At 46.1% G+C, this 19,287-nt stretch overlaps 1 protein-coding gene across 6 annotated transcripts in view; it reads right to left on the bottom strand.

Annotated features, from left to right (window-relative positions):
- The window catches only part of bbc (choline/ethanolaminephosphotransferase 1 bbc), a 74,902-nt gene that overhangs the window by 16,970 nt on the left and 38,645 nt on the right, over nucleotides 1-19,287 (bottom strand). For 3 of the 6 annotated variants that reach the window (XM_089556019.1, XM_089556040.1, XM_089556012.1), the window contains one exon: nucleotides 14,411-14,510. The exons of 2 other annotated variants lie outside the window; for them this stretch is intronic. In XM_089556019.1, the coding sequence (XP_089412145.1) occupies nucleotides 14,411-14,510 (100 nt within the window). Of the gene's footprint in view, nucleotides 1-13,821; nucleotides 14,074-14,410; nucleotides 14,511-19,287 lie in introns of those variants that run through there. One more of the 6 variants, XM_089556025.1, reaches the window with a different exon arrangement.

The following is a 19,287-nucleotide window of genomic DNA, read 5'->3' as shown; positions in this document are numbered from 1 at the left end:
GCTTTCGTGGGAGGCTGGTATCACTGCAATGAGCTCTCCATTATCTCGCCATTTTTTTGTTTATCGGACCCTAAAAATTTTCAGGACAAAATAGGCAATAAACATCCAGCGCTCGTGTCGTCTACTTCTTTCTGTCCTTGTGTGTCGCGCTAAATTTTTCAAAAAAAAAAAAACATCCATCCATGCAACAAAATTCTTTGCATCTGTTTCCATGATGATATTCAGTAGACTATCCCTTGTGTTAGGTATGTGATGGGAAAAGTCTAGTACATGTGCTCCATGAGAAAAGGGAGTCAACAGCTGCAAAAACTCATGTTTTGAGAGATAATTCAACGAGGAGCAATGCAAAATTACACGCAACAAATGCATGTTGATATATGACTTCAATAGCCAGGCAGTCATGTCCACAATCATTATCTCTCTTGTTTAAATGCTCCCTTTATTTTGGACCTCTTTTGTGATCAATAGACAATATGCGAAATGTGCAACACCATCTCTTTGCGCTTCGAGGACTCCATGTTGGTTCGGTAGAGAAAATAAAACCGCTGCCTAGTGTTGGGTTAATGAAACAATGGCTGCGCTTCGTTTCACACATGAAATGACGATGCACTGCTGCGCTGTGCACTCGTACAAAACCAGGTACGTACGTCTCGTTTTTTCAATTTTTTCTTTTTGACACCAAAGTATTCAGGGCAAGACGTTTTTAATAACACCAAATGTGTCAGCATTGGCTTTCTGTGCTTATTTTTCACGAAGCTTTTAGGTGATTTGCATTCAAATTAGGATACGGATCAGAGTCCTTGTTCTCTCTGATCAAAATTAGGAGTCGATTCTCCAATAGCACATAGTCGGCTGGATATGAACCTATCAATGCGCACTTGGACGATGAAATAGAGGAGGCAAATTTTTTCAGCCTGCCGAAGGCTGTGTTGCTCAGAAGCGCGCTTAATCTTCAAACCCCGATTGCTGCTCAGTTTTCCACACCTTCAGTTGAGTTTTCCCTGTATGCCATTACTATTCAGAGGGCCTCTCTCCCGACGGTGGAGGTGTTGCAAGGTGCCATGCGCTGTTTTGTTGTGCAGTCACACCCGCATGTTATGCAAGTTAACGAGTCTTTGTAATACAGTACACACTGTGTATAAAAACTGAGGTGTGAACGATTTTTTCAGGATTCCGGCAATTAATATCCGCAATGACAAAGGTCTGTTCCAGAAGTGGCCAATGTAGCTATCTTATCGTGAATGAGTGATGCATATCTAAGTTACAGGTATGTACAACAGTGCGCTGGAAATTTTAAGGAAAGTACCGTATTTACTCGCATAATGATTGCACTTTTTTTTTTCAAAGAATTGGTGCAAATTTTGAGGTGCGATCATTACGCGAGGTAAATTTTTTTCAAAAAAATTTTTGAGCACCGAAAGCGCAAACAAGTTGCAGGCAGACAACCCTTGTCACACGGGCGTGCTACCCGCGGTTACGCTGCTAAATGCGGTTATCACGAATCAAGCTCGGTGACCTCGGCTTACATCGTTAACCAAGAAGGCAGAGTGTGAAAAGAACTGGCCCTCTTCAAGAACGCACGAAATCACGTTCCAAGAGCACCGCATCAAAATAGGCAGTGCTGCGCAACGGCGCTTTTATGCAGCCTTCGGTCGTCCGATCAAACAACATCCCGGGGTGCTCAAGCTACACATTCTACCACCATTACGCCGAAAAATGTCCGCACCGTTGATGCACTTACGTGACATGTTCGCAACGCTCGGAGCACTGGATTCCGCACACTTACTGCAATGGTGTTGCCAGCGAGCGCAGCGGACGATGGCGCTCTATCGCGAGTTGCATAAATAAACGCATGCCGTAGAATGCTTCTCCCAGCTAAACGGGCACATTGTTCGAGCTCAAATTTGGCTGGCAGAATTTATTTGCGAAAGGTAAGCACCTACAGGCTCCCACGCTTTTCCAACAGATATATCTCGCGCTTAGACAAGGCTATCGAAGTGCTGCTCACACATGAGTCACCTTCTGTGCAGATATGATACGCCTCTACTACTTCCCGTACCAGTTGTTCTTTATGGCGATACAGCACAACAGTGTTGTCAAAGTACGGAGTGCATAGGCAGGATTTGCAATGTGCAGCCAGTTTTGACGAACCGGAGCCACGCAAAGAATTAGCGTGTTCCAAAAGGCGTTCGTTGAGGCACCTGCCTGTTTGACCCACGTAGAAATGGCCGCACGAGAACGGAATCCTGTAAACGACTCCAACTCTGCACTGCACAAACTGAGTGGCATGACGGACTCCGCACCCTTCTGTGGCGTTGCCGCAGTGAAACGCAAGAAAGAAAACGGCAACGCCACAGAAGGGTGCGGAGTCCGTCATGCCACTCAGTTTGTGCAGTGCAGAGTTGGAGTCGTTTACAGGATTCCGTTCTCGTGCGGCCATTTCTACGTGGGTCAAACAGGCAGGTGCCTCAACGAACGCCTTTTGGAACACGCTAATTCTTTGCGTGGCTCTGGTTCGTCAAAACTGGCTGCACATTGCAAATCCTGCCTATGCACTCCGTACTTTGACAACACTGTTGTGCTGTATCGCCATAAAGAACAACTGGTACGGGAAGTAGTAGAGGCGTATCATATCTGCACAGAAGGTGACTCATGTGTGAGCAGCACTTCGATAGCCTTGTCTAAGCGCGAGATATATCTGTTGGAAAAGCGTGGGAGCCTGTAGGTGCTTACCTTTCGCCAATGGTTTTTTCCTTTCTTTTTATGTTAGTGGTTTGTGAGAATTTATTTATTTATTTAGTTACCCTCAGGGCCGTTAGGCGTTACAGAGGGGAGCGGGAATAACATACAAGTACAAAAAAACAAAAACAGCAGCTAAAAAAATTGAATATAGTCACAGCACACACTGGTATAAAATCAATAACAGCATTAACAAAAGGCAGCATTGCACAAAACACAACACAAAAGAAAACAGCAGCTAATAAATTAAAACAAAGTTATAGACACATACTTATATAAAATGAATAGCAGCGTTACGAAATCCAGCATTATCAGTAATTACAGCAATATTGTGGGGAAGGTGACACAAGTTCTGGGTATGAATGAATCATGAAAACATCTTGTACGACAAGGAACCTTGTGGCGGTGATGAATGCGTGCTGAAATATACGGTGGTCTTTCTTCTCTTCAAGATGAGGATTATGATATCTCCCAAGTAAATGAAGTCTTTTAAGCGGTCCTTTAACTCCCCTTCTTTCATCTTCGTTTCCACCCTGTTCCGAGCGTTCACTTCTTTTCTTTGCACCAACATCGGAAGCGTTGCTCCTAAAGCTGCCGCTGCTCTTTCTTCCTCCACTGACTCTGATTCTGCCTCGATTGTTGCCTCAACGGAAACATGGTTGCATCTTCTTCGCTGCGATAGGAAGTTCCGGAGAGGAGGCGGTGTCCTCATTGCAATTAAGAAGGAAATTGTAGCTACATCTCTAATAGTCACCTCTTTCTTTTTTTGAAATGTGGCATTGCTAACCTTATTATTGGAGTGTTTTACCACCCTCCTCCTGACATGTGTGACGCTTTTGCTGAAGAATTGCATCGCCTATTAGGTGAAGTGTGTGCGCGTTTCCCAAATAGACCTTATGCAAAATTGCTGCCATCTATCGGAGAAAAGAAGAACCAGCGGAAAGCTGCCATGTTGGAGGATGACTGACGCTCGTTCCGCCTCTGCTCCATGCATTTAGGCGTGCCCTGCGTTAGCTTCCTTACTGCTGTGCTGGCTCGAAAATCTTATTTCCTGTCACAATTGAGCCTGTAAACATGACTGAATTATCAGTCGACCTGTTTCTGCTGCCCAAGTTTTCAAGTGACTTCGCAGACACTTACTACGCGTCCAAAACCCTTTCCGAATGCCACCGTGTTCGGCGCTACAAGTTTTTCACGGAGTCCTACGTCAGTTTACCGACGCTGAACACCAAGAAATGTACGAAGCAAGTGTAATTTTCGTTTACGGCTAAAAATGTGCGCATTTCAGTCTAGTTTGAGACAGTTTTTATTCGGTTCGATACTTTTTGCGAACGGGCGTGCCGCTTGAATTGCTGTTGTGGTAGCATTTTCTGTGTGTTGCGTCGCCGCCGAAAGCAAACGATATTAAACTTCACGCTCATGTTGGTAGTGTCGAAAAAAGTGGCCTCTGAACATCCGACGCTTTTCATTTTCCTTGAAAAGTTCATACAGCATTTGTTTGTTTGCCCTAGTGCCCAAGAGCCCCTAGTTTGCCCTAGTGCCCTAGACAGAGAAAGAAAACACTTTATTATTATTACCGGGCACATATACCCCTAGGTCCCCGCACGACCCCACTACACAAGTGTTTACCATTCTTGGACTAACGCCGTTAAAAACAGGTAGCCCTTGAATGCAGCAGTGTCTACGGTTTTACCACGACGAGCAAGCAGTTGTGCACTGAGATTTTTAGAGGATTCTACACGCGTTATGCATTCCCGCTACTAGTTGGAACTATGGTACCTCTTGAGCGGCTTGCCTTACGGTCCTTTTTTTTCTTTACACAACACACGGCTTCGTCTAAACCAGCCGGTTAAGTGAAATCGCTACATGCTCCACAAAATAGGCACCTTTCCCTTGTCTAACAGAAACGATTGACTAACTTGCAGAGCGCAAACGCTCCGCGTCACGGGCATTTGACCCTTGCTATGCACTCCATCATTCCATAGGTTACATCAATACTCGCCATTGCATCCTTAGTATCCATTTCATGGCCGCATTTTATCTTCGTTTTTTTTTTACCTCTTCCACACTGCTCTCCTTCTATATTTATCTCCCAAATTCCCCTCCCTACACAGAGTAGCATGCCAGCGATTTTTAAACGCCGGCAAAATTCTCTGTATTTCATTAAAGAGTCTCTCTCTCTAAAAACTAACGCGTGTAACCGCTGCGGCGGAAAACGCTAGGAGCGACGGTACCCACAAAGCGCGACCCGTACCACTGAACAGCTGATCACGATTACTCTCTTGCGAGGCCGATAATCGCAGCACTTCACGGGCAATCGCAGGAGAAAAACAGCTTTTGTGTGATATTTTCTTCGTGCCTACAAAGCTTATTTCTAATTTCATTTGCTACATGGCGATAACGAAATGTGTTGCGCGATGTCCAGACATGTAGCGACGGTTCTGCAACATTTCAGCCGCGGATGTCGGGAATCGCAGTCCAAAAATAGAAATGCGCTCAAATCAAGCCCTCTGGTCTTTTTTTCCCTGGGCGTCCTTGGGACCCTTCTGCATGCAGGAAGGCACTAAGCATATGTGGGCACATATTGGGGACGGTGAAACTTGAGCGCGCACGACGAGCGTGCACCAGTACGTGCTGTGAATCTGGCGGCTATCCTCCAACATGGCGGATCGCACGCGGTGACCGCTAGATGGCAGTGCATTTCGCATAAGGTCTATTCTATTTTGCTCATACTCGGTGACTTTAATTTTCGTAACATCAGGTGGGATATGTTGTCTGCCCCTCCTAGTGACAAAGAAGCCTTCATACAGACGTGTCTCGACTTTTCGTTATGTCAAATTATCTCTCAACCTACTCGGTCATCGGTGCATTCCTCAAACATTCTGGACCTCTTCCTAGCCAGCGACCCAAATATTTGTTCAGATGTCGTTCATCATGAAGGCCTTTCCAATCACGACATTAACACCTATCTGTTCGGCGAAAGAAAAACTGTTCCCAAAAAAGATACGATGCTACAACAGGGCTAACTTTCACAAAATGAACCACGAATTAACCACCTCCTCAGTGCAATACCTTTCTGATTGGTCCTCTCATTCTGTTGAGGGGAACTGGATGTTGCTCAAAACTACACTTACTAACCTCATCAATCAGTGCACTGCACTTATATCGATAAAGTGTAACCCCAGTGTACCCTGGTTTGATCTCAGGCTTCGTAGAGCTAATAATAAGAAAAAACGTATGTACAGGCAAGCCAAAGCGCATAGATCTACTTATTCTCTTGAAAGGTATAAGCAAAGCGATAAAGAATACCAAGTTCCCGCAGGGAATTCTTCAGCAATGTTTTGCCAACAATCATCACCAATAACCCACTCTGGCGCGTTATTAAACCCCGCAGCTGTGATGACGTTATCCTTACTGACTCGAATAACACTCCAATTCCTGCATCCGAATGTGCTCAGATGTTTCTTTCAGCATTCTCATCCGTGTTTACTTGAGAAGACATCGCTACAGCTCCCAGCCTAGATCCATTTCTTGAGGTTTCTATGCCCCAAATAATGACAAAGGAATTAAATCCCTCCTGAATAATGTTAAACTAAGCTCTGATCCTCTGGGCTTTAACAACAAGATTCTTAAAAACATTTTGGAGAGCAAGCACATGGCCCTTTTCCTGGACCACCTGAACGCCATTGAACCCTCAATCAAGTTCACTGTTGAGGAGGAAACCGACGGCTGCCTCCCATTTCTGGACACCACGGTAACCCGTACTCCGACTGGCCTTTCATTTAATGTTTACCGCAAACCTACGCACTCCGGAAGATACTTACACTTCAGTTCTGTGCACCCAGTCGCTCACAAACGGTCTGTGGTTGTCTCCCTGATCACCCGTGCCAGACAAGTCAGCAGCAAAGATGGCAATCTAAAGAGCGAAATGAAAATAATAGAATCCGATCTGCGAAGAAACGGCTATCCTCTTTCCTTCATCAGGAACACCGAAAGAAGAATGCCAGCGAATCAGCCTGCCGAAGAAATCGAGAGCACAGAAAAACCAAAAGAAAAACGAGCTGCTGTCCCATACGTAGCGGGAATTAGCGAAGCGCTTGCACGTATTTTCCGCAAGCATGGTGTCAACATCGCACACGTCCCCGCTGGCAAGGTACGAACAGAACTGGTGAATGTGGACGGGCTCCCTCGTGAAAGGTTTCCAGGCGTAGTGTATGAAATTGACTGCGCCGATTGCTCATCAATATATATTGGTGAGACAAAGGACTTTAGGAGACGCCTGAGAGAGCACCAGAACGACGTCCGAAACCAGAAAGTAACATCTAACGCCATCGCCGAGCATGTGCAAGAATCCGGCCACGAGATTAACTGGGATCAAGTAAAGATATTGACAACAGAAAAGAACACATCAGCACGGCAGAACCTTGAGTCGCTTATCATACAGACATCGTCTAACACACTAAACAGGAATGACGGGACTCTACATCCTATCTATGCTAAATCATTAAAGACGCTACTGAGTGCTACAAAAGGACGGATCCGTGCGCCGATTGCTTCATAGTGAACAAGGGAGCCGTAGCGCTCCCGAAACGTCTTTCTTTATTGACTTTGGCCAGTGACCAGCAATCCTCATCATTTTGGAGAGCATTTATCCAGTACTGTCATCACTCTTTTCTCAGTCATTACCATCTGGATCGATTCCTAGTGATTGGCGCGTAGCTAAAGTAATACCCATATTCAAATCTGGTGACCACTCTAATCCTCTCAACTATCGTCCAATATCCTTGACTAGCTCCATATCTAAGCTCATGGAACATGTTGTTTACACTAATATTATCAGCTATCTTGAGCACCACAACATCATATTCAAATACCAGCATCGATTTCGAAGGGGTTTCTCATTCATGTGACACTCAACTTTCCGGATTCACTCACGACCTTTTTTCATCAGTGGACGCAGGCAAACAAGTCCTTGACTTCTCTCCGGGTCCCCCCTCAGAGACTTGAACATTTATTCTGACGTTATTGTCTGAGTTTCTTGATCTCAGTTCATCTCTGTCTTTCGTCCTCCTCACCCGTTTCGTCCGGTGTTCCCCAGGGAAGCGTTTTGGGACCTTTACTTTTTCTAATCTCCATAAATGACTTACCCGCCTGCGTATCATCCAAAATCAGATTATTCGCTGATGATTGTGTTATTTACTGTAACATCTCTAACGACTCTGACCGCCAATCTTTGCAAAGTGATTTAGATTCGATTAGTAACTGGTGTTCTTCTTGGTTAATGACCCTTGATTCCTCTAAAACTAAACTTGTCTCTTTCACTCGCAAGTCTTGCCGCATCCCGACATCTTACACTCTCCTTAATCACCCAGTTGAACTTTCTACTTCCTACAAGTATTTGGGACTAGACCTTCAGTCTAATTTAACATGGAATTACCATCTTAGCCAAATTCTGGCAGCTGCTAACCGCCCTCTTGGTCTTCTAACATGTAACCTTAAACAAGCGCCTTTCCACCTAAAAAAAAAACTAGCACACGTTACCTTAATACGGCCTAAAATCGAATATGCGTCGGCCATCTGGGACCCGGGTCAAGCATACCTTATAGATGACTTGGAATCTTTGCAAAACCGTGCCGTTAGAGTCATATTTTCGGATTATTCTCGTCATACTAGAGTCACCGCACTAAAAGCTCGCGCCGAACTTGATACGTTATCACATCGTCGCAAACTATCACGCTTGACCCTTTTCCATAAACTTTACCATCATGTTCTGCTCCATGACAATTTTTTTCAATCACCTGAATCTTTTTTTCCACGTCGCGACCACCCGCTGAAAGTTAAACGCATATCATGCCACACTTCTTCTTTTGCAAACTCTTTCATACCTTGCACTACACATCGCTTCAGAACAGAACCTCAACAAGTTTCAGGACCTTCTAACCCAAATGTCTGCTTAGCTTCACTAACTGATTGTACCACATGCTGCATTCAGCTGTTTTGTTATTTTGTTTTGTTCCTGCGGTTATGTTAGGCCTCTAAAGCACTATCTGTTCTTTTTTCGTGTAAATTACCATGTATATTACAGGTTTTGTGTTTGTTTCTTTTGTTTTGTTTTCTTTTCTGCATTTATGTACTGCACCTTGGCACTTGCTCATTCTTGTTTTGTGTTCTTGTGTGTCAATGCTCCCCCCTAAGTAATACCCTCAATTCGGGGCCTTTAGGGGTTTATTGAATAAATAAATAAATTAATTAATTTTGTGAAAAGTACATAATGAAGACCTGCGATGGGAAAGAAGCGGCAGGGAATGGTCAGCTTCCATGGCAGATACACGACTGGTACGATGATAGTTGGAGAGTATCTTGAACTGATTCCAAGTCAGAAATGAGAGATTCCACCCCAGGGTTCCACACTGACCACTGTTTTGTAAAGTAATAGTTAAAATTTCTCCGAAGGTATCCACGAATGGGGTTGACATTATTTGTCAACATGAGTTTTCCAGGACAGGTTAGAAGAGACGTGAACACCCAGACATTTATAAGACGACACAGTTTCAAGAGTGATGCCATTAATGCAGTAGGTAGACGGTGTATTAGATAGAGGAGAAATGGGCAAATGCTTGCATTTAGTAATGTTTAGCTTCACATTCCACAGGTTACACCAATCCAGTGCCTCGTTAATATCTGACTGAAGAACACATACATCATTATCATCATTAATTTCGCGGTAAATAACACAGCCATCGGCAAAAAGACAAATGGAAGACGATGTATTAGTTGGTATGAGAAAGAGGAGGGGACCCCTGGGGACACGCCAGAGCAAACAGGAGAGGAATCTGAACTGACGTTATTTGCTGTTACCAACTGACCTCGGCTTGAAAGAAAACAATGCAACCATGCAAGCACTGCGGAATCAATATTAAGGCTGTTTAGTTTAAGAAAAAGAAGCTCGTGTGAAACCTTAGAGAAGGAAATTGCGCTAAAAAGACACGGATGAGAAAGGACATGGACGGGCGCATGTGAATGTGAAACCTGGTCAAATGCTTTAGAAAAATCCATAAATATAGAATCAGCATGGGATCTAGAATGCAATGCAATCCATTTGTGAAACATATGAGTTGCGTTTTGCATGAAAACGATTCACGGTAGCCGTGTTGGGCATCATCAGTAAAACATGGGGCTGGGCGAGTTGGTAATTCATACTATATATGTGACTTGACGACAACTAAATCAGTTGACAGTAGCGTTCCTTTGTGTCTTGTCCTCCCCTGTGGTTGTCGTTTTTTGCGCTGTCTTCCCACCAAGTGTTGGGCATTAGTGAAAAAGCAATTGGATTCCAACAAGATGAGAGTAGATGACATGTTCCATGATTTTACATGGAATGTGGTGAGCGACATCACCCTCCCAACCTTCCAGTCATTGGGAATGCAGCCTGTTTCCAGAGACTGGTCAGACAGTTTGGTGAGGATCATTGTTAACCAGAAACTTGGAATTAATGTTATCGACGCCACACGAGGAAGAAATCTAAAGGTTTTCAATTATTCTCAGGATGCCAGTTGTGTCAAAAAGAACTGGATCCATGGGAAAAGCATCCAAGACCGGACACTCCTGATTGGTAAGGGAAACACTGCCAGAAAAAGCAGCAACAAAAGCACTATTAAGGACACTAGCGCATTCATTAGGTGAAAATGCAATGCCGTCAGAAGATGTAAGTAGTATTGACGAACTATCTTTCTTGTTTACAGTGTTCCAGAACTGTCTTTTTTTACTGTCTGGTTTCTTAATGGTCACAGAAAACTTAGTTTGCTGAAAACTTAGTTTGGCCAAACTAAGTTTTCTGTGACTATTAAAAAACCAGTTGAAAGAGCGTCTTCAAACCTCCCGAACCCCCCCCTCCTTTGCTGGATCTTCATGGCCAACAAACGAGATGGCGCCACCGGTGCGATCGCTGAGAGAACAGCTTGATTTCCTTCTCCGTTGCCACAGACGATGCGAGTATGCGACTTCTTTTGGATCGATTCAGGCAAGTAACCCAAACAGATGTAGCATGAAACAATTCTGCCAACCAAATGCCATTTCTGTGCGAAATGTGAGCTCGAAAAATGCCCCCGTTTAGCTGGGAGAAGCATTCTACGGCGTGCTATGCTCCCTAGTGATCGCTACGTCTAACTTATTCCGCATCGAAGCCACAGTGGACGGTGCTTTTGAATTGACCAACGCTATAACGAATGTTCTACTTATGGCGCTGCCTTACTGACAACCTAATTGTTTCATACTAAAAGAAATATATACGACCGATTTCAGCGACGCCTTAGCAGCGGAGCTAGCGTGCAAGCAGATCGGGCCACTCGCGCTGCAATGGTGGCACCTGCCACACGGCTGCGAACGTAAAACTAGCTTGTATTGCAGTTACCACCAGCAACTTGGTACAGGTCAGCGATCCTCAAGGAGGATTCATTTTTGATGTTCCCATATCCCTGGGCTTATTATTTATGAGAACAAAAAGTTTAGCTGGATCACCGCGTCACTTCGTTTGTTGCACCGCAACCCAGAACGGTGGCGAGCCTTGCGACAACGGAGAACCGTGATTCGAGATAACCGCAGTTATGTTTGGTATCCGCGATTAAGCATAACTGCACTCAGACTACCTGTGTGACTGCAGGCGGCTGCCGCTGCAATGCTGACAGAGCAAGATCTGCATGTGCCATCTGTCTGACAGATGGCACGACTCGGCTAGACTCGACAAATTGCAGCGACAAGTTTGGGATGTGATCTACGCAGGGAATAAAAAAAAAAGAATTTTGCCAACAAAATTCTGGGGTGCAATCATTATGCGAGTAAATACGGTACATGCAGCGCAAAAAAACAGGCAGCAGAGAAGACACAAACAACAGAACTGGCGGTGAAACAGGACTGGTACGGTTGCTTGTGTCTTCTCTGCTGTCCCTGTTTTTTGTTTGTTTGTTTGTTTTATAGGGTTTAACGTCCCAAAGCAACTAAGGCTATGAGAGACGCCGTAGTGGAGGGCTCCGGAAGTTTCCACCACCTGGGGTTCTTTAACATGCACTGACATCGCACAGCACACGGGCCTCTAGAATTTCTCCTCCAAAGAAATTCAACCGCCGCGGCCGGGATCGAACCCGCGTCTTTCGGGTCAGCAGCCGAGCACCGTAACCGCAGCGCATATACTTTCCTTAAGGGGGAACATGGCTCTTAAAGCTGTTTTTCTTCTTTTCTGGCCAAATTTGATTAAATTTATGAGTAGTATTCCTTTTGTTGCACTGATTTCAAATATACAATTTGTTTTTCAATAGGCCAACTAGTTACGAAGATAAGTTAATGGTTCATAATTTGCAGAAACAATGAAAAAATAACCGCACTATAGAAATTGATATTAACAAACAGAAAGCATGAGGAATACATTGTTAGGAGTACTTTCTTACGTAACAGATGTTAGTGATGCAATCCAAACTTCACTGTTCAAAATGTGGGTACCCTATTGCCTGATATCGAGCAGAACTGCTAAATTTTAAAACCCAAATCCCAAAAACTGTTCCTAACATTGTGTGCCTTGGCTACATTCCACAACAAAAATTATGGTACCTGCCTTGAAGGCCGAGGTATTGTGTCCACAAATTACAAAAAAGACAAAAATGGGTTAACACGTTTTGGTGGGCTAGTTGGTCTTGAATAAACAGCGCGAACGAAGACGAGCACGTTTTCTTCGTCTTTTGTGCTTGTCTTCGTTCGCGCTGTTTATTCAAGACAAAAATGGGCATTCTGCGAAAATTATAAAAAATAAATGATTTCACTTGTGATCAAAAATGCAGTAAACATAGTGCCATCCTTTACATGAGTACAAGCCACCAGGCAGTCTGACTACGGCTCGGTGGTGGTCTCTTGGTGCTGCAGCTCTTTCAGGATTGCTGCGGACGCCCAGCACTGAATCATCGCATCACAGCCACTTGTGCCACGGAGTAGTTAGTGCCCCTGTGGCACCACTCCAGAAGCTTCCCACCAGAAGGGCACTTGGCCAACAGGGGCAGATTGGAGCTGCCTCAGGGGCATTTTGGCGGCACCATCCTGGTGGGCTGTGGACATCTGACGTGGTGTGGTGGTGGCCACACACACTGCTTCTTCATTCCTTCAGGGCCCAGCCAGAGTAGCTGGGCAGGCCAGTCTGCCTTCACCTCGGTGATCCAGGCGATGGGGTTTCGCAAGGAGCCGTTTCTCAACGTGGCTGGTGCTTTTTCCACCCCTGCAGCACACTGCGAGTGGAGTGGTGTGCCTCAGTGGAAAAGGACGAGGGCGTCTCTCCCTGCTAGCTCTGTACGTCGGATACCACCTTCCTTTGGCTGAGCACAACAAAATCGAGAACCAGCCCTGTGCAGAGCTCGATGACCGTGGTGTGCAACCAGTGGCCGCACGTCATCCAGGAAGCCTCGTGTGACACGGCAGTAGGAGTGCCAAGCACTGACTGCGCACCCTGGTTCGTCTGCCTGTTGGCAGCACAAGCTGCTGCGTGCGCCAACCTCACATACCTCCTCTGCCATGTGAAGTCCACGGTGGGAGATGTTCACTGCATCAAAAATGTCATTCAGTGCCCTGTGGCTTGCATACTGCACAGCAACAATGTTCACAACGAAAAGGTTGGTCTTCTGGTTGCCGTTCATGCGGGATGAACTCCACACCGACGCAACATCACCGCAGCGAGTGCCCCTGATAACAATCTTTATGGTGAGGCCATACTCTTGTTCGGCTCTGCCCACAGTGACGCCACACACTTTACGCACAAGTTGACAATAACAAAGTCCGTCTCAATGTCGACTGGCGCGACCACACTGTCATCACGAGTGAGAAAATCCAGCTTTTGCATCATCGCCAGCGTTTCAACCTCTCTCTGGACCAAATCCGCAGTGTCATGCCGAACGTAGCCATTGTCTGCAACACTTGGACTCGTTGACGAGCTGGCTAGGCCCACTGCAGCACTGTACGCGGCTTTGGCATCGCCGGCCAGTGGCAGCAGTCGGTCCTCGATGTCCTCCTTCCCAGGAAGGGCACGGAAGAGATCGCCTCTTTCTTCTGCCGAACTTTCCCATTGCATCGGACATCGTTGCACACAATGAACGAAGAGACGCGTCGTCATGTCACCTGCGGAGTGGAGCAGAGCCTCGCACAGCCAATCACAGCACGCTTTTTGGTCACATGTGCTGGCAAGACGAAGAGGGACTCTCCCTTGTGCACAGACATCACCAGCAAACGGTCGGGGCCACTTGTGGCAGGATATTGGAGAAGAAAGAAAAGCCGCTCTTTCCAACGAGACCAAGACGGCTGCGACTGCGACAAAAAGCGCTGTGTTTGTGTGGAATTCAGCTCACAGGGATGTTATAAATTGATCTAGCGCGGGACTGGAAACTTAGTGATTTTAAGGATTATTAGCTGTAGATTTTGAAAATGTAAATAAAAAAAAAACTGATTTTTTTTTGTCTCAAAGAGCCACGTCCGACCTTAAGATGAGCCACCGACTAGCCGACACCAAAATTTTGATCACTGAAAATGTTTCAGCCCATCATTTTCATTGCAGGAAGCTGCAAAAGCTTGCTCCAGGACCGAGCCATTAGTCGAGCTCAGCAAACAAGCCAATCAAGTGCCACCAAACAAGTGAGTTTCCCACCTGCACCAGCGCATCGAGTCCCTGGGACCACTGTACGCTCTTTCTCCAGTTGGCAGCAGGGCTGCTGTGGAGGAATGCTCTCTTCTCCTGGCTTTCCTCGCTTCTTGCAAAATAAACATGCAACTGAATTTAATACTGCAAGTAGAAAACCTGGAAAAAACAACAACTTTATTTCGAATTATGCATGCCTACTCTCCCCCTTGGCAAGTTCCTTCAGAGCCACAGAAGTGGAAGCAGCTGAGTGAGAGGAGGAGGACCTGCCGCCTCTGGTGGTGAAAGACGAGCAAGCTGCACAGCGGGTGAAGCTCGCTTTCTGACACGACGCTGACAACCACCAGTGTGTGCACTGCAGGTAAAGCAGCTTGCCGAGGGTCGTGTGTGACTATGCTGCAATGCCCACAGCTGCTAGCATCGGCACATCTGAGCACTCAGTGCAAAACAACCGCTCGCTACCCTACCAGATGAATCTGCGTCCACTTGAAAACAAAATACAGTGCAGTCCACCTACAACGATACTCAGAAAACTGGAAAATCCAATCGTTATAACCAATTATCATTATATATCGGGACCAGCAAAACAAAGTAGCTGCGGTTTAACTACTGGTACCCTGCAGACGCGGCAACACAGCCGTGACTGTGTCACGTTCCCCTGTTTGTGCAGGTTAGTCATTCTAAATACGGTTTCCGTAGTGATGACCTCTGTCTTGTAGTGTTGCCGTGTCCACACACTGCGTCATGTTGTGTTTGCGGACGTGTATCATTAGCGGGCATGTTGCTAAAGTTGTTGGGCAATGTGGAGGAGAATCCAGGTCCAGTGATGGAAGAAATGTTTACAGAACTAATCCAGAACCAGAAAGAGATCCTCTCCAAACTCACCGAGGTAATCAGGCTTCTTCCGAAGCGAGAATGCTTCAAGTGCAAAATCGACTTCTTGCAATTGAACACAAGCTAGAAAATCTGGACGATACCCAGAACAGGCTTGCAACATTCAACTTGCACTTACCGAGAGAAGTGGAATGAAGACATGTTGAGCACCGATGAACTAGACCATTGCTCACGAAGGAATAATTTAATAATCCGAGGCGTGGAAGAAGACACCCATGAAACTGAGGTGATATTGATGAAGAAAGTGACTGAAGATGTCTGCCAGGACCGCAGCTTGGGCATGTTGGTGACTCATTTGTGGTGGAACAGTGCAACACACCGGGACAAGCGCTGACTTGCAACTGATTTTTATTTCAAAGAAACACTGCTTCTTATACCTTCCTCACCCCCTCAAAAAAAACACATGCGTCACAACCATATTGTATCATTCAAGCGTCCAAAAAAACATAAGACAAATAATCACAGGGATTTATAATCACATCTTTAACATGCCAATTTCTTTCTTTGTCAAAGCCACAGATGGCGTGCTAGCACAATTGTCGCGCAGACTCGCTATCGAAGCTGCCTCAATTATTTCCCGGACTAACTGGTCTTTGTGATTTTGGAAATCAGGTGTTGTTGAGGGGCAAGGAATTGCCTGCACGCTTGCTCCAAGTCAGTTCTGTGCTCTCATTCACGCACCTGCCAGTCTGCCGCCCTGCTGCTTCCCACACGTCACTGGCAACGCACAAGCAACACTCAAGGGGGCTCTTCTGCGATGCTTCATCCTGCATCCCTGCTTCTCTTTGGCCGGAACTGACTCGCCCGCACAGACTTTCCACCCGATTTCCAAACATGCAGAGAGCCCTGGCTAATCACAGAGACCTGTGAAATAATCGAGGCAGCTTCGATAGCGAGGCATCGCAACGGTTGCGGCAGCACGCCGTCTGTTGCTTTAACAAAGAAAGAATTCGACATGCTAGAAATGGGATTATAAATCTCTCTGATCTTAGGTTGTCATTTTAAGATGCTTGAACGACATGGTTGTGACGCACGTGTCTTGAGGGTGTGAGGAAGGTGTGTTTCTTGGAAATAAAAATCAGTCGGCGCTTGTTCTGCGCTGTTCCGTCACAAGTGAAGATATCTGTGGTGACATCCTCAAGGTGGAAGTAAGCTCCGTTGAGAGAATTCACAGGCTTGGTAAGAAAGCGCCTGGAAGATACCGCCCCACTATTTTCACGGTAGCCGACTTTAGGGACAAAACAAAAATCTTGAGCAACTGCAGACAGACTCTCCAATCAGCATTGGTGACTCCAAGCGAGTAATCTGGAAGAAACTCGTGCGGAGAGGAAAGGCCACACTTGTTTTTGACAAACTAAAAATGAATGATACGTTGTATGGTTGGGACGAAGGCAGAAATGAGAGGTACCAAATTAGCAGCGCCCCTGAAAGCGGCCACTGACGCGAGCACAAAAAACTATCAAGATAATCAGTACAAATGCTCTGGAAGTCGTGGTCATGGAGCATGGGAATATAACACCGATTATAAAGCATTCAGAAGAGCAGGGGGTACAGCCACACTGGTTAAGCAAAGCACTGCCCTCGAGCAGTCGCACAGTGGATTAAAATAAAGCACTATTGTGATACATTCCAGCGGCTAAAAAGACACGGACGAAGGTAGACGAGACAGGACGAACGCCGGACTTCAACTGAGGTTTATTTCACAAACAGCGATAATATACAAAAGGGGGCGCAAGGAAAAGTAACCCGTGACAAGATTAACCCATAATCAAAAAAGTGCAGAAGGCTCCTTTGCCATGCCACTCATGTTTTCCACATCGGCGCACCTACTATCTATCGCCTACCTGGCTGAATCCACCCGTTTGCCTTCAGGTAATCTATTTCTTTTTTGTGTAGCGCCACAGAAGGGCTGCTGACGCAGTTTTCTTTGTCATTGAAAATACTGAACGCTTCAAAAATTTCTCGGCTCTTTTGAGTCTTAAATCTGCGCATCACACTTGTCCTTTCTAAAAACGCCTTGCATGCTGGCTTGTGTGAGCAACGGCGAATGTGGTCGGCTAGGTGACCTCCGCCAGATAACGAATGGGCTGTCCGGCGATGCTCTAGCAAGCGTTCGTTGAGGCAGCGTCCCGTCTGTCCGATATACCGTCTGCCACAGGCGAGGGGGATGCTGTATACAACACCAACTTCACATTGAACAAGAGGTTTGATGTGCTTAATTTTGCACATAGGCCTCTTTTTGGCGTCATTCACCAGGCGGCACATGCGTCCCAGCTTTTCCGGGGCCGAAAATACTACACGCACGCCACACTTGTCGCCGACCTTCTTGAGGCGGTGTGAGACCTGATGCCAGTAGGGCACAACGACAGGTCGCTGTTTGGTACGTGCATTTTCCCTTGGCTTGCACCGCCCACCAGATTTCACCTCGCGAATCTGGGTTTCCACCACAGATGCCAGAATTTCTCCTGGATACCCAGCCTTATCCAATCGCCTTAGTTGGTGCAAGCCAAGGGAAAATGCACGTACCAAACAGCGACCTGTCGTTGTGCCCTACTGGCATCAGGTCTCACACCGCCTCAAGAAGGTCGGCGACAAGTGTGGCGTGCGTGTAGTATTTTCGGCCCCGGAAAAGCTGGGACGCATGTGCCGCCTGGTGAATGACGCCAAAAAGAGGCCTATGTGCAAAATTAAGCACATCAAACCTCTTGTTCAATGTGAAGTTGGTGTTGTATACAGCATCCCCCTCGCCTGTGGCAGACGGTATATCGGACAGACGGGACGCTGCCTCAACGAACGCTTGCTAGAGCATCGCCGGACAGCCCATTCGTTATCTGGCGGAGGTCACCTAGCCGACCACATTCGCCGTTGCTCACACAAGCCAGCATGCAAGGCGTTTTTAGAAAGGACAAGTGTGATGCGCAGATTTAAGACTCAAAAGAGCCGAGAAATTTTTGAAGCGTTCAGTATTTTCAATGACAAAGAAAACTGCGTCAGCAGCCCTTCTGTGGCGCTACACAAAAAAGAAATAGATTACCTGAAGGCAAACGGGTGGATTCAGCCAGGTAGGCGATAGATAGTAGGTGCGCCGATGTGGAAAACATGAGTGGCATGGCAAAGGAGCCTTCTGCACTTTTTTGATTATGGGTTAATCTTGTCACGGATTACTTTTCCTTGCGCCCCCTTTTGTATATTATTGCTGTTTGTGAAATAAACCTCAGTTGAAGTCCGGCGTTCGTCCTGTCTCGTCTACCTTCGTCCGTGTCTTTTTAGCCGCTGGAATGTATCACAATAGTACTACAAACCAACTAGCCCAACTTTCTACGCTTAATAAAATAAAGCTCACGGATCGGACAGTTTACACTGGCGGACTGCACAGGGCCCCAAATTCTTCGCCTGCAGTAATCGCCAGCCTAGGGGAATTCATGGCAAACAGTGTTCGAGAGGCAGACAATACAATTATTCCCTTAGGCGATTCCAATCAATTGGAGCTCATGTTCACCCGGGGAGATGGATATGGCGAGCTGTGAACAGCTTTTATACTTGGTGTTCTCTGATAATTCAGTGCAGGCTGATCACACAAGGTTGTGTGGAACAACGTCATCCATCCTGGACCCGATTTTGGTGTCGCACGGTCTGATGAGCCTTCTGACAGACTGTCATGTTGAAGACGGAATATCGGATCATCGCATGCCAATAGCTACTTTCAGTATGTCTCCATCCATCTCTCCATGCAAACCAAAAAGACTAGTTTTGAATTTTGAGTCCGCAGATGATATGAGTGTCCTAGACTACCTTGAAACTTCTTGTGATGAATTCATGTACTTCTGTGAATCCCAGGCAAGCACTGACCAATTGTGGAACTTCTTTTCCAATGTCCTAACTCACTGCACAGAGCAATTTATTTCTAAGAAGAATGAAAAGTACGGGATGAGAAGTTCATGGATTAATAGAGAAAGCGCAAAATTAGAAGAAAACAGAAAGCAAGTTCCCAA

The sequence above is a fragment of the Amblyomma mixtum genome, chromosome 1, assembly GCF_055824585.1.
Source record: "Amblyomma mixtum isolate Tamu chromosome 1, ASM5582458v1, whole genome shotgun sequence".
NCBI classification, from domain to species: Eukaryota; Metazoa; Arthropoda; class Arachnida; order Ixodida; family Ixodidae; genus Amblyomma; species Amblyomma mixtum.
This window is presented reverse-complemented; position numbering and strand designations above follow the sequence as displayed.